General features: G+C 44.0%; 2 protein-coding genes across 3 annotated transcripts in view; both read right to left on the bottom strand.

Annotated features, from left to right (window-relative positions):
• ttyh2 (tweety family member 2) overlaps positions 1-8,062 on the bottom strand; it is an 87,501-nt gene extending 79,439 nt beyond the window's left edge. For both annotated transcript variants that reach the window (XM_048233799.1, XM_048233798.1), the window contains exon 1: positions 7,390-8,062. In XM_048233799.1, the coding sequence (XP_048089756.1) occupies positions 7,390-7,518 (129 nt within the window). In that variant the 5' untranslated portion in view covers positions 7,519-8,062. The remainder of the gene's footprint in view (positions 1-7,389) is intronic.
• A 2,034-nt stretch (positions 8,063-10,096) lies between these two features.
• Positions 10,097-13,436, bottom strand: rpl38 (ribosomal protein L38). The gene is made up of 5 exons (XM_048232861.1): positions 13,367-13,436; positions 13,153-13,180; positions 12,448-12,508; positions 11,270-11,392; positions 10,097-10,176 (listed from the first exon to the last, which is right to left on the bottom strand). The coding sequence occupies exons 2-5, from the start codon at positions 13,153-13,155 to the stop codon at positions 10,151-10,153; spliced, it is 213 nt and encodes a 70-aa protein (XP_048088818.1). The 5' UTR covers positions 13,156-13,180; positions 13,367-13,436; the 3' UTR covers positions 10,097-10,150.
• Positions 13,437-13,570: the final 134 nt, after the last annotated feature.

Consider the following 13,570-nt stretch of genomic DNA (forward strand, 5'->3'; position numbering starts at 1 on the left):
TCACATTCTCACTCACACACACATACACACACACTCTCTCTCTACGCACTCGCACAGACACACACACATACACACGTACACACAACGCAAGGAACAAACACAAGTGACACAAGTAAAGCGACACCGGGGGGAAACGACTCAATCCTTCGCTCTATCAGCCAGTGTCTTCCTCTGGAGAAGCAGGCCAACAAAGGCCCAAAACGGAACTGTCACACAAAGAGGCTCTTCTTCCTCTAACCGACCAGTGATTCCTGACTCAAACCCCCCCCAAACTACACACACACACACACACACACACACACACACACACACACAGACACACTCTAACACACACAGACACACTCTAACACACACACACACACACTCTAACACACACACACACACACACACACACACACACACACTAACACACACATACAGGATCGCTCAGGCATTGGGAGTGCACTGTTGTGCCCCAGCCAGCTATGGTTGGCCCTTTTGTTCAGACACTGGCAGAGGAAGAGAGGAGTGGAGGGAGGGGAAGGGGTGGGGTGGGGGTGGTTGTCCCCTTCACAGTTAACGTTGCCCTCGGGTGCCAGGGTGACAGATTGGGGTGAGCCCCGAGGGGAAAGGATTACCCCCCCACCCCACCCCTCCACACAAACACACATATCCCCACCCACCCCCCTCTATGGGCAGGGCTATAGGGAGGATGGGTCAGTTCCTTCAGGTCTACAGGACGGAGGAAAAGAGGGTGAGGGGATGAACGAATAGATGGATGGGAGGATGAATGGATGGGGAGATATAGATGGGGGATTTCCTGTCATTCCTTTCAACAGGAGGCACGGCACACACAGCTTTAAGGGGGACAAAGACACCAACTCAGAACTCAGAGAAATTAACACGGACAGTAAAAAGGTATCCTTCTCCGTTAAAATGTCTTCTGACTTCCCCTAAATGTGTGCAATTTACGCACTAACACTACACTCCCTTTAATGAGAGGGGGAGATCATTAAATATTAACTCATCAGATATTATCCGAAGCCCTTTGAAGATCTGGGATGATGATAGTGTCATCAATGTCTATTAGCTCCATTTGGGAGTTACTCTGCATTAAAGCATCAACTAAGTGCACAGATATGGATGTACTGTAGGAGCAGCAATGCTGCTGAGGGGTGAAGTCATAGAGAGATAATGGCAGAAAATGACCCACACAAGGGTCAGTCGAGGAGGGTGTGTGTGTGTGGGAGGGTGTGTGTGTAATAGAAAAGAAGATTACACTGGATGAAACCATTGATTTGTGTCTCACAGAAAGGACATTTGTGTGTGTGTGTGGGGGGGGCAATTTAATGCTGAGCCTCAAGATTCTTTTAGCCTGGAAATATCCAGATGCTTCCAGAAAGTGAATATAGTCTGACAACTTTCGATTGGGAAACGTTTCCAACACTTGCATTGCGACGGGCACTAACTTTGAAATCATTGGTCCAGCCTTACCAATCACATTGATCAGAGATTCCTAACGTAACTTCCTACTTCACCTAAACTTTACAAACGGACAATAAACAGCATCAACAGTCAGGAAACAATGTATGTGGGTCATTTTTACAACTGCATTCTTTGACGTTTGCACTTTGCAAGTGCTACTTCTGTTTATCCCAATAAATTTCAGTGACGTCTCCGCATGACCTCAACGTCATCATTCTCAGCCACTCCCTCAGTTCGCTGATTGGACAGGTAAAGATTGGCCGGAGAAAACCTGCGAATATACCGCAAACCCAGACGATGTACTGAAGGAAAATGACGGAGCCAAGCTAAGATTCTTTAGGCATGAGAACACTTTCTCTCTCACAGCACAGAAAGAAAGAAAGAGAGAGAGATAAAAGAACAGCCTTCGTTCCCAGATCAATAGCGATAGCCTAATGAGGTTCATCTCTTTGGCCCATCAGCCCAAAGGATTACGGGGGGATCTGCCGGCTTTCGATTCTCTCTTTCCTCCCCACAATTGTTTAAGTTTCAGGGCCTGGGGGCCAAGGTCTGCCTCTGAAGTTCTCCCGGAGAAGAAAAACACACTTGAGCCGCAGGAAATCGGAGAGGCCTGCAGACACGGCCGCGGGGAAGCCAAATTTGTACACAGTTTAACTGGGAAAAGCTGCTTAACATCTGCATCAGAGACCAGACACCCACGGCAAAGTGTACAATGACGTAATGCATGCTATAGGAAAAGAGAGAGAGAGAGAGAGCGCCGGAAGAGCCTGTAACCGACTTGTAAATGACAGTCTACATCTTAGAGGCAGAGTCAGAATTAATCCTTTAACAGGGACATGGAAAAAAGACAACGGAGGAACCGGTCATCCTGCAAAAGGAAAACTGCCCAAGGGCATGTTATTTTTTACCGGGCCTAATGCATGCCTGGCAAACCTTCTTCCAGGTATCGGCCAGATCATATTCATGTGAGATTACACACAGGCATCTGGCCCAGAAGGGGGGTAAAAAGGCACAGGAAATGTCCAACAGTGTTACACCGCTTGGAATCAAACAATAGGCTCTGGTGGATTATGGGTAATTGACCTATTTTGACATGCATGGTGCGGCGGAAGACAAGAGACGTACGCGTCCAATAAAAGAGCTTAACAGGAAGAAAGGGGGGAAAAAAAACGTGTTTGGAGTTCATCGTTTCTCCTATTTACATCATGTTCATTTACATAAGAGTCACTGGGGGCCCTTCGTATCTCTAAAAAATACAAAAAAAAGGATTGGGAGAGAAAGCGGGAAAGAAAGAGAGAAGCTAGCAGAACGAACGAGTCGGCCAAAAACAGAGATAGAGAAGTACGACAGGGAAAGAGAGTATGGGTGAGAGAGGGAGAGAGTGGAGTATGTAAAGAGACTGACTGACAGGATGATAGAGTGCATGTTTGTTGTGAGTGTGAAAGTGAGACAAAGAGAGAGAGACAGAGAGTAAAAGGAGAGAGAGAGAGAGAGAGAGAGAGAGAGAGAGAAAGAGGGAGAGAGGGAGGTCAGGGGATGGAGATTGTTTGGGAGAACCGAGGCAGAACACTGTTTCCTTGGAGCCTCCGTCGGCCCATGCCACTGAGGCAGAAAGAGTGTGTGTGTGTGTGTGTGTGCTGCTAAAACAGTGTGTGTTTTCATAATTGAATGTCTGCTCGCTCCTGTCCAGTGCAAGACTGAGATGTGCTAATAAAACACAAAGGGGGTTGTATTAAGAGAAAGCTTAACCACAAGCTGTCTCTACCCATGGCAATTTCAGTGGGACACACACAACTGAGCTCTTTTGTCCATTTTGGTCGCTGCCCAAGGAGAGACGTGGAGGGTTTGTGTAGGCAACAACAAAGACCAAAACTTTTGTAGAGACGCGGTCATTCAGCTGAGGCAAAACATAATTTTCCAAAAGCCGAGGAACATAAAGCCTGCAAACTAACTTGTCTCCGTGGCAGGGAGAGAAGAATCCGCAAACACCACCCTAAAGACTTTTTTGTTTTCAACAAAAATCTAAAAGGTTCCTGATGAAAAGTACCTGGCCTAACCCTTTAACTTCAGCCACCCTATCAAGTCAGTTCTGATTTGAACTCAATAAAAGATAAGACTTCGGGCTGTCTGAAGCCCGTGTTTTGGTGACCTTGCTGTGCAACCTGCATTGACTTTACTGCAGAAACGAAACCGCACACTGTGAAAGATCAGGTGCATGACCACGGGGAAGTGAAAAATTCAATTTTACACACACAGAGCGTGAACAACAGTCCTTGCATACTCTCCATAGAGCCATAACACGCGAATATATGATCTTCTAGGTCAACTCGAAAGATTTGATTTCAAAGCAAAAGCTATAGCACTATCCTGTGGTTAAGGTGGGCTTCTTGGGTTACTGGCATTCCCATGATCATTTATGGGAGGTCAGCTTTCTCTGTGCTAAGCCTACAATACCATTACTAAGCCTAACAGACAGACAACGAGTCTGGCCCAAGTTAGAGCTGGGAAGGAAAACAGAGAAGTCAAACGCAAACCCAAAGCAGGCCTTGCATGCCCAAACACTTTGTTTGACCAGCGTTAATGAAACGTTAATGAAACGTTAATGAAACGTCTCTCTCACTGCCATTCCATGAGTCATCTGGCGTCTTCCCCAGCCTTCATTCAAACGGGCCCCTCGGAGTGTGACCCGAGAGACCATTCAAGTGGCATTCAAGAGCGCAGGCTCCCGTGGGACTGAGCGTCCGACTCTGTGCAAGTTTTCCAAGGCAATTAAAACATTTCACTTCCACTAAAAGCGCTGTCTCAATGCTAAGTGATGGGGCGAGGCGACACAGACCGACTGGGAGGGATGCGGTATCCCCACCACATACTTACATGTTATTTAAACACAATAGAGTCCTCCTCCTCCTCCGCCGAACGGGAAACAGCTATGGGGTTTGACAGATTCACAGGAAATGGGAGAATCATATGGGCCGAAAACCTTTTGACCCATCAATTCCTGACTTATAGGCGGCAAAAAGTGTGAAACTCGTCGGCAGTGGCCAAGGCCAACTGGCCAGATGTGTGTGTGTGTGTGTGTGTGTGTGTGTGTGTGTGTGTGTGTGTGTGTGTGTATGTGTCATTCCAGTTTGCTGCAGCCAACACAGCTTTTATTACACAATTCTGAATAACCGAACATGTTTTAAATAGCACTGAGCTTGCTTGAAGGGCCACAAACCAATTACAGTGTAATGAATCGTTAACAAAGGGGGGGGGGAAAGACTCAAAGTGGCCTCGACTATTTATCTCACATATTCATCCCTCATACGGCTTTTCGCGTAATTACTCAACATGGCAGAAAACAATCAATTAATCCATTTTTTTTTCCTGGCCGTGGCGCGTTGATTTAATCTCTGGCATGCCGATCTGAACCGGCCACGGAGATCATGACCGAGAGAAAACGAGAAGCAGGCCCCACTGACCATGATTAAACATGCTGACCACAACCAGAGCCGCTTGACTGTAAAAGGGCCCCAGTGGGACCAGGGCAGTATAACTAAGCCCATGTGGAGTTTGTAGAGCTAGCTGAGGGATAAGCACTGTGTACAGAGATTTAGGCCTTTCACAGCATGTTTGAGCTAACAGAGCCTTAATTCAAATGCTGGGCAAAGTGCAGAGTCTACAGTCTAACTGAAGCTTGCTTAACTAGATGTCCCGCAAAGCGGTACAATATATATGACCCGCCGCTCAGTCCTGCATATTCTCTCCGCAAAAATAAATCACGCTTGTCAATTTGTTCTCCATATCCTACTCCATCCCCTACTCTTGCAACCTTTTGTGATAGATAGATAGATAGATACTTTATCTTCTATCTATCTTTCAAGTAGTGCATTTCCCCTGGGGGAAATTCAAGTAGCCTTGTGTACGCAAATGAGTGTGTGTGTGTGTGTGTGTTTGCTTTTGTGTATTGCTTCTTTGTGCTTGTGCTTTTGCTTGTGTGTGTGTGTGTGTGTGGGGGGGGGTAATGGTGTGTGTGTGTGTGTGTGTGTGTGCGTGCGTGTCTGCTTGCTTGCATGTGTGTGTGTGTATTCACTTGTGAGTAAGTGTGTGGGTGTAATGGGGTGTGTGTGTGCGTGTGCCTGCTTGCCTGCATGTGTGTGTTTTTATGTGTGTGCGTGTTTGTGTGGGCGTGTTTCTTTGTGTGTGTGTGTGTGTGTGTTTATGTGTGTGCGTGTGTGTGTGTGTTTATGTGTGTGCGTGTGTGTGTGTGTTTGTGCATGTACCACATGATGCCATTTGTTCATGCCCACAAAGTCAGGGAAAGCAAACAAGACTAAGCTCATTTCAGTGTTAAGTGTCAATAAAATGTAGTAGTTAGAACACTGCATCAGTGTTCACGTCTATTACAGCACTACTGTGAGATATTTTCCTGTCCAGTTGGCGGTGTTATACATGCTTTACAACAGCAGATATACAGCAGTTGAAGTGAGAAACCTCTTAAGTTTAATAACCTGGCAAATGCTTTTGGCCCAAAGTCCAATCCAGTGTAGCTCAGCATCTTTTTGGAACTTGATAGTTTAATTTGGGCCCAGGTGGCCAAATCCTACTCTCCACACCAAATAGTCTACCTTCAGCATCGTAGGCCTATATCATCACTACATAATAAAGATGAGATACAGGAATGCGCGGTGATAGTCATGAATGGAGAGTGGTGATAATCATGAATGGCGTGCTGTGGGTAAGTCTGTCTGTCCCTCTGAGATCGTTTCCTCAGCAGAGGCATCTCAGGATAGGGCAGTGATCCCCAGCCGAGGCGGGCCAATCAGCCTCAACTCTAATGGGAGCCGACAGCTACAGAAATGAGCACTTCTCCCTTCATTGCTTGCACACGAGCCCTCCCCCACAACACACACATGCCACCCCCACACACACACACACACACACATTCTCTCTCTGGTCTCATCGCTACACAAAGGGTGAGTCCCACGTTTAGGTGCAACAGTGCTCTGATATACAGGCTCACACACACACAGGTTTTATAGGTGAGTATGAACCTTGGGAGTTGCTCTTAAATCATGTGTGTCATAAATCCTATGACATGAGTAACAGTGATTATGGTGGGTAAAACACCCCCAGTTTAAGTCCAGGATATTTCCTGAGTTAAGATCATCATCTGTCATGTATAACCTGATCATGTCTAACATACTACCTTTGATAATGATTGAATTATAAACCATGTGGCCAATGATATCTGATGCCAACAACTGAAGGTGTAAGCCTAATAGGTTGTTTAACGAGTAGGCCTAGTGTCTACGTTCTTTAACTGCCCTACACTTACACTGGGGCATATTCAAGTCACAGTCTCACTACTTTACATAGCCTAGGCCATAACCATCACAGGCTTGCACGAGATGCAAACAGCATTCTTCTGTCGGAAATCATGAAGTGCCACAATCATCTGGCTGATATCCACTGTAGGCTACTCCTGAATTGCTCAATTTGTATTCAAGGCTTAAAATAGCTCTGTCGTTTCATTTCATTCTTTCCCTGCATTTGTTTATGTTTGTCTGGATGTTGGGACAGTAGCCTAACTAGACCGTCGCCTTGGTAGCCTACACCCACTTTCAGATTTCAGACTTGCAAAGTCAATCCATTTTGCATAGCCTATGTCTAATAAATGTGCTATAGGCAGCAGAGTTCCCATTGACTACTTTTAGGCTAAACCTAGCTCATTTGGACCATCGTTTCAAATGGATAATGGTTAAATACCACACACCAACAGGCTTCCCTCATCAGTTATAAAGCAATGGTATTAATCTGACGAATAGGTTTCTGTCACTGTATTAGGGCACAGAGTTAGATTTGTGGAACACAGAGAGTTAAACCAACTGCCCCCGTTAACTCACGAGAGCACCACCACGGATCTCATGAGCGAAGTTCACTGACCTGCTGGTAATTCGCGTCCTCCGGCAAGAACGTGTGATCGACTGGCTGAAACCTCAAGTTGATATGGGGGAAATTATGGAGCCAATACGTCCACCATGGTGCAATGTAATCTACCCGTGCCGATGACATCCCTGCCCCGATAAAATTGTTGCAAGTGAGACTGAAAAAGATTCACTTCCCTTGTAGAGAGCGGACAACCAGAGTCCGCTTAACCTGATGGTTCTTTCCCTCTTCTCAAACAAAAGAATTGCATTGAAAAAAATCCAAGCGATACGACTTAATTGCTACAAGATGAAGGTAGGAGAAGAAGCGGTGGCTGCCTCAGTTAAGATATCCAAACGTGGTAGTTGTAGATCAAAATTAACTTGTCTTATTGCCCGATATATTCCTTTGAGGTAGAGCCATTCTTCTGCTGGTCTGGCAGTCATTCACCCACAGACGGATCCACGCGGAGTCGCGTCAAGAGCATGGGGGCGCGCTTGAATCAGGGACACGGGACAGTGTTTTGCGAAAGGAAAGAAACGGGAGCGGAACGATCCGAAAAGACCTTCGGATTAGAAAATCATGATTGGCTGCCTTCAGGGAGCATGAGGTCTATTGACATACATCCACTGGCAAAACCGACTTCTCGGTTCTCGTATGCGCATACAATAAAGACTTCGTTAAAGACGTGCATGTGGGCTAATTAGCGTATCTTAACGCAATGAACCTTTTGATCCACTTAAGTAGTCGACCCCACGTTTAACCAGTTTTCAACGTGCCGCAACGCTGCCATCTGCTGTACAACGGATAGAATCGCATTCACGCGCTGAGAAAATATAAATTTGGGCAACTGGTACCCAAATTTGAAGGCTTACAATTTAGAGCACTGATAGGCCTACACAAGGATCTAACAAGACATGTATTTCAATTACACTATTAAAAGTAGTGCCTACAGTGCTGGGGGCCCCAGGGCTCAGTGTTAAAGTCACTATGTTCTCCACCCCTGATAACTGAATGGGGCCCCTCAGTCAAAATAACACACAGGTTATGTGATGTGTCTTAATAGGGTCCCTCAATAAACCAGTTGGTTATGCTATTTACCCGATATCTGAATAGTGCCCCTCAGTCAAATAAGATGGGGTATGTCTCATGGCTGAATGAGGCCCCTCAGTATGTGATATGTCTTGGGGCCCCTCAATCAGATATGGGGTCCTGTAGACTAGCCATTTTAACTGGATGTAAGAAGTAAATCCTGTGTTTAGAATTATACACTTTAATTTAACCTGTACAGCCTACCTCTACTTTTATGGTGTTGGAATTAAATAGATGTGCACTCGAAATCCAGATTTAGCATGTATTAATTATGCTTTCTAACCTACATGTTTGTTGTGTTTAAATCCTGTTCAGATATATATCAATGCATAACAAAAAAGTAGTTATCGTGCCATTATCTCAACTTGTGTACTGGCACCGAATTGCTGAAAACACAACTTGTGTTTGTGATATTCCCTTTTTTGTTACACGTGTGTTGAAATAACACAATTTGCGTTGTTTAACACATCTGTGTCGACACAATTTTAAGCCTCCAAAAAGGGTTTGTCAAACCGGTTCCTCTGAAACGTTGCTTTGTGTGGTTACTTTCCATGAGCCGATATGTAATATTGTGTTTGCTTTATTTAGCCTTCATGCATGCAACTATTTGCTTTCTGTATGGGGTCATGCTTACCTTCTTGCAGGTTTAGCTAAGATGTTCGGATTACCACAATCTTGTATGCCCTGTTTGCTAGGCCATCCACCCCTTTTGCACGTGCATCAGCAGACAACGTATTAACTCAGTAAGCCCAGCAGTGACCTTTCCCAAAGGCCTCTCTAGAAAACCTGTTCACTCAAGTTGCAGGGGCCATTTCATCAGTTGCTGGTGGGTCAAGAACTACAGAACTGGTCAAAAAACACCCACCTTCACTATCAATCCCACATTATCCAGTGTTTCTACAGAACTGTTTTGACGAAAGTAAGCGAGCAAGCTGGTCATCAGCAGACACCACACAGCATTTAAAACTGCAGTTGGCAAGTCTGACAGATTGATGGGACTTACCAAACATATTGAATGTTAACTCATGCGCCTTCCTCACTACCACCGAGCACCCCCTCATCGAGTTGGTGCTCGTCAGAGCGCACCAGACTGTGATTGACAGTCAGATCACACAGCCCTGCTCTGATTGGACCAGAAGAACAGAGATCTGTGGATTTTTGCCAAACAAATAACAGGCTCTAGGTGGAGGTAGAAGTGCAGGGTTTTTTTCTAAAACCGGCTGATTTATGTTGTTCTGTCGGAGCATAGTGTCGGTTTCAGTGAATACGATCAAAACAATCTTGCCAACTGCAGCTTTAAAACAAGTGTTGTCCCTGGACACAGATCTGTTAATAACCAATGCAAGTTGAGCTGTTTTCAACACTCATTCATTTTTTCATTTTATTCATTAAATCACATTTGCCAGTGAGCCAAGGGATGGCCAGACAGATGCTTTGTATTTGAACTACCGTGTGATGTTTACTGATTCCTGTACATGTCTTAAGTCTATAGCTAGACTTTATCAGAACTTCAACATAGATATCCAATGGGAAAATAAACAGCTTTGAGTCCAGGACTGGACTTGATCCATATACAGGGGTACCAGACCTCAGACAACTGAATGACACTGAAATCATGGTCAAAAATCATTAATTTCATTTTTTCTCAATTTTTATTACAATTTCCATCTTTGTACAAGTGAGACATCTACTTCAGCTCCTTCACAGCCAGGCCTACAAGGGAAAGAGGGAGGACAGAATGAGTGATCACAATCAGGACTCCAAGCAGTACCAATACCATCACAGGTCAGGTTCACATCAAACTCTTTGGAATATGAAATTTCAGATAGACGGGGATGAACCACAGTATTGCTGCACAACATGCATTCTCATAAAAGTCCAAGTGTTTCAACCAAGGATCTTACAAAACTACCAATAAAAAGCTGGATGGAAATCAAAGGGCTGTACTACAAAGCTAGGTAACATCAGGACTACTTAACTGATCTCAATGACCGCAATTTAAGTATCTATTGTTTCATGTTCAAGTGACATGTTTTTGAGATCAGTTGTCACGCCTGCAGTTTTGCTTGATAAGGCAGCAACCTTGCTTAATAGTACACCTCTCATTTTTATGGACCTTCTATAAAATCTTCAAGGGCCCAAAGCAAAAAACACATGGCACTCCTTAGGAAGCCAGCACAAAAAAAAAAAAAAAAAAAAAAAAAAATTGAGCAATTCACACTATACAGCATCAATGGATTTAAAACATAAGAACTGTGTGTTGGTGGACCGGTGGAACTAAGGTTTCTGGGAGAGACAAAACTTAGCACTTGGTCCATGCAATAGTCTAGCAAGCGTGTAATACACAATGGGCACAGAAGCTAGCCCACAATGTTTGGACATCTTGCACATTTGTGTTTTTTTCCTCATCTCCTCTTGATCGAGTACATGGCTATTTGGGTATCAGACTGCACAAGTGTGCAGTTTTAAGGGTACGGTAACTAATGTGTTCATTCATTTGCAGTCCATTCTTTTATGTGAACGACTAGTACAGTAATGCTTCCTCTAATGAGTTTTAATCAGATGAACAAAGACAACTCAGGCCATTACAGTCACATGACAAATGAGGAAAACAGGGTGGGGGGAAAAAAGATCCACTACAACAGTTACTGAGGGCCACGATTCACAGGCCCTGAATGTATGAGCAAAGAAATTCACACACTGCATGACCTTTCAGCTTAGTTGGCACAAGCTCTACTGCAGCAAGTCCAGAAACAAACATCCCCTGTCCATCTCCACCTCTCTGCAGTCGTAGTGAGGGCCTTACCTGGGGGAAGAGACTGCTTCAGCTTCTCTGCCTTCTCCTTGTCTGTGATGACCAATGTGTACAGGTACCTGCTGCAGCGGACCTTGAACTTCACATTGTCCTTGTTCTTCTTGATTTTGACGGCTATAAAATAAGACAAAAATAATAAACACATTGGTACAGAGTAGTTGAGGGAGAATGACCACTTCCAGGTGAGCAAGGGACCACAGCACCTACCCTGTTCAATAATGCATAAACAAGCATGACTATCCGAGTCATGTCTACGGAAACATTTAAAATCCTCCGTCTACAACACATGTTCCACCTTCTCATGACTAACAAACAGGGTCAGAGAGCTTTTGTCGTGCTTGAAAAACTAAGAATCCACACGTGCATAATCCCACTTTACTTCAATATTCGTCTAAAATATGTTTTCCAACATAGCTAGACTCAGCAAACATTGCTCAACAAATAAAACACAAACCACTCCATAGTTATCAGGAGAGTCAGACTAGACAGCATCAAGGACCATGTATAAACGGTTTGCAGCTAACCAAGTGATCACATAGCAGTGGTCAATGGGCAGCGATGCTCTGCATCAACACCACAATTACTGCACCACTCATCACAAACACACCAACTTAACAAAATGCTACCTCACACTCAATTAGATGAAAATTGATTTCAAGTCGAATCTTTTCATGAATGTGCAACACATTTGTCTGATAAGACTAATATTCCAATAGACTACCTAACCTCCTCACACACAATCCTACGGCACTGTGGAACACATAGCAAACACCACTTCTCTTAAGACATTCAGTATCTTTCATCCATACACAAGGAAGCCAACAAAAAACAGCACAAAAGTTTAACAAAGATAACAAAGTTTACAAAAAAAGCTATGCGTGTTGGTGGACCGGTGGAACTAAGGTTTCTGGGAGAGACAAAACTTAGCACTTGGTCCATGCAATAGTCTAGCAAGCGTGTAATACACAATGGGCACAGAAGTTAGCCCACAATGTTTGGACATCTTGCATGTGTGTGTGTTTGGGGAGTCATTCAAAGACTTACACATAACAGTGCAGACATTTATAAACTACCTGAAACTACCACAAACACACTTTTCTATCTTTCAATCTTTAGCATTCACCAGGGCCTTGTCAATCATAGAGGCTCAAGACAGGCAAATGACTTACATTTGGCATCCTTCCTCCTTGCTGTGAGCAGGAAATCTTTGATTTCTTCAATTTTGCGTGGCTGTTGAGGAAGAGACCATTCAAGTTACCCACCACAAAGAAAATCCCAACTTCATCCAGCATTAACTTAGCTGACAATTGGTTGATGTAACAAAAATTCTATGGAAAAACATTTGCACTTGGTCCATCCCTACTGTTGCAAACATGTGAATGCACTTTTGCCACGAGAGAGCGCGTCAAGTGCCAGAGCAGCCTCCATTAACCAAGTCCTGTATCCTTCTATTAGACTAATGTTACTGGTTAGCAAGACCCAAATCTTGCAATTGAATGGCTTGTTTGTGCTGTAACGTGTAACTTCACTAAAACTCATGCAAAAAAATCCTCATTTATATTATTCTATATAGTTTCAGTTAAGGACAAATGCTTATATCCTACAAGAGTAAACATTAGGCTTCACTATCTGAAACGACACGGACCTGGTCATGCTGCTAACGTTAACATCACTTGACTACAACTCACATGCTAATACCAAGTTAGCTGGCCTGATCGTATATACTGCGAGATTTGTCTAACTAAACTGTAGTCACCTGCACATACAATTGAAACGATCCAGATCTCATTTAGGGGTTTTACCTATTATACTGTATCTTGTACACGGATACATACACCACACATTCGTGAATAACTAGCTGGCTAGGTACTTACCATCTTTGCTCAGATGGCTGACTGTATGCTGCGGACAGGGGAGACATAAACATATTTAATTATCATGAGCTCACAAATCTATAATTCACCAATAACATATCGAGTCGCAAGGTAGACATTTCATAATTCATCTTGTTAAGTTGTATTGCTAAGAGAAAACACGATGCAATAAGATTTAAGTTGGATTCTTGTTGTATAAAAAAATATTCCTTACACAGTCGGCAAGCGAGGGGGGAAAAGGGGCGGAACTTCCGTTACGGAAGGCTTTATATGTTAGTACGGCATGGCCAAAGGGACAATTTTATTTGCCATCGCATCTCCAAAAGTCCGACATCTGGTGGTCTGGTGTCAGCACTGCAATGTGAGAATATTGAAATGGGATTCACTGTTGGTTTCTATGTATCCATGCATGCACATA

Source organism: Alosa alosa, chromosome 22, assembly GCF_017589495.1.
Source record: "Alosa alosa isolate M-15738 ecotype Scorff River chromosome 22, AALO_Geno_1.1, whole genome shotgun sequence".
Lineage (NCBI taxonomy): Eukaryota > Metazoa > Chordata > Actinopteri > Clupeiformes > Clupeidae > Alosa > Alosa alosa.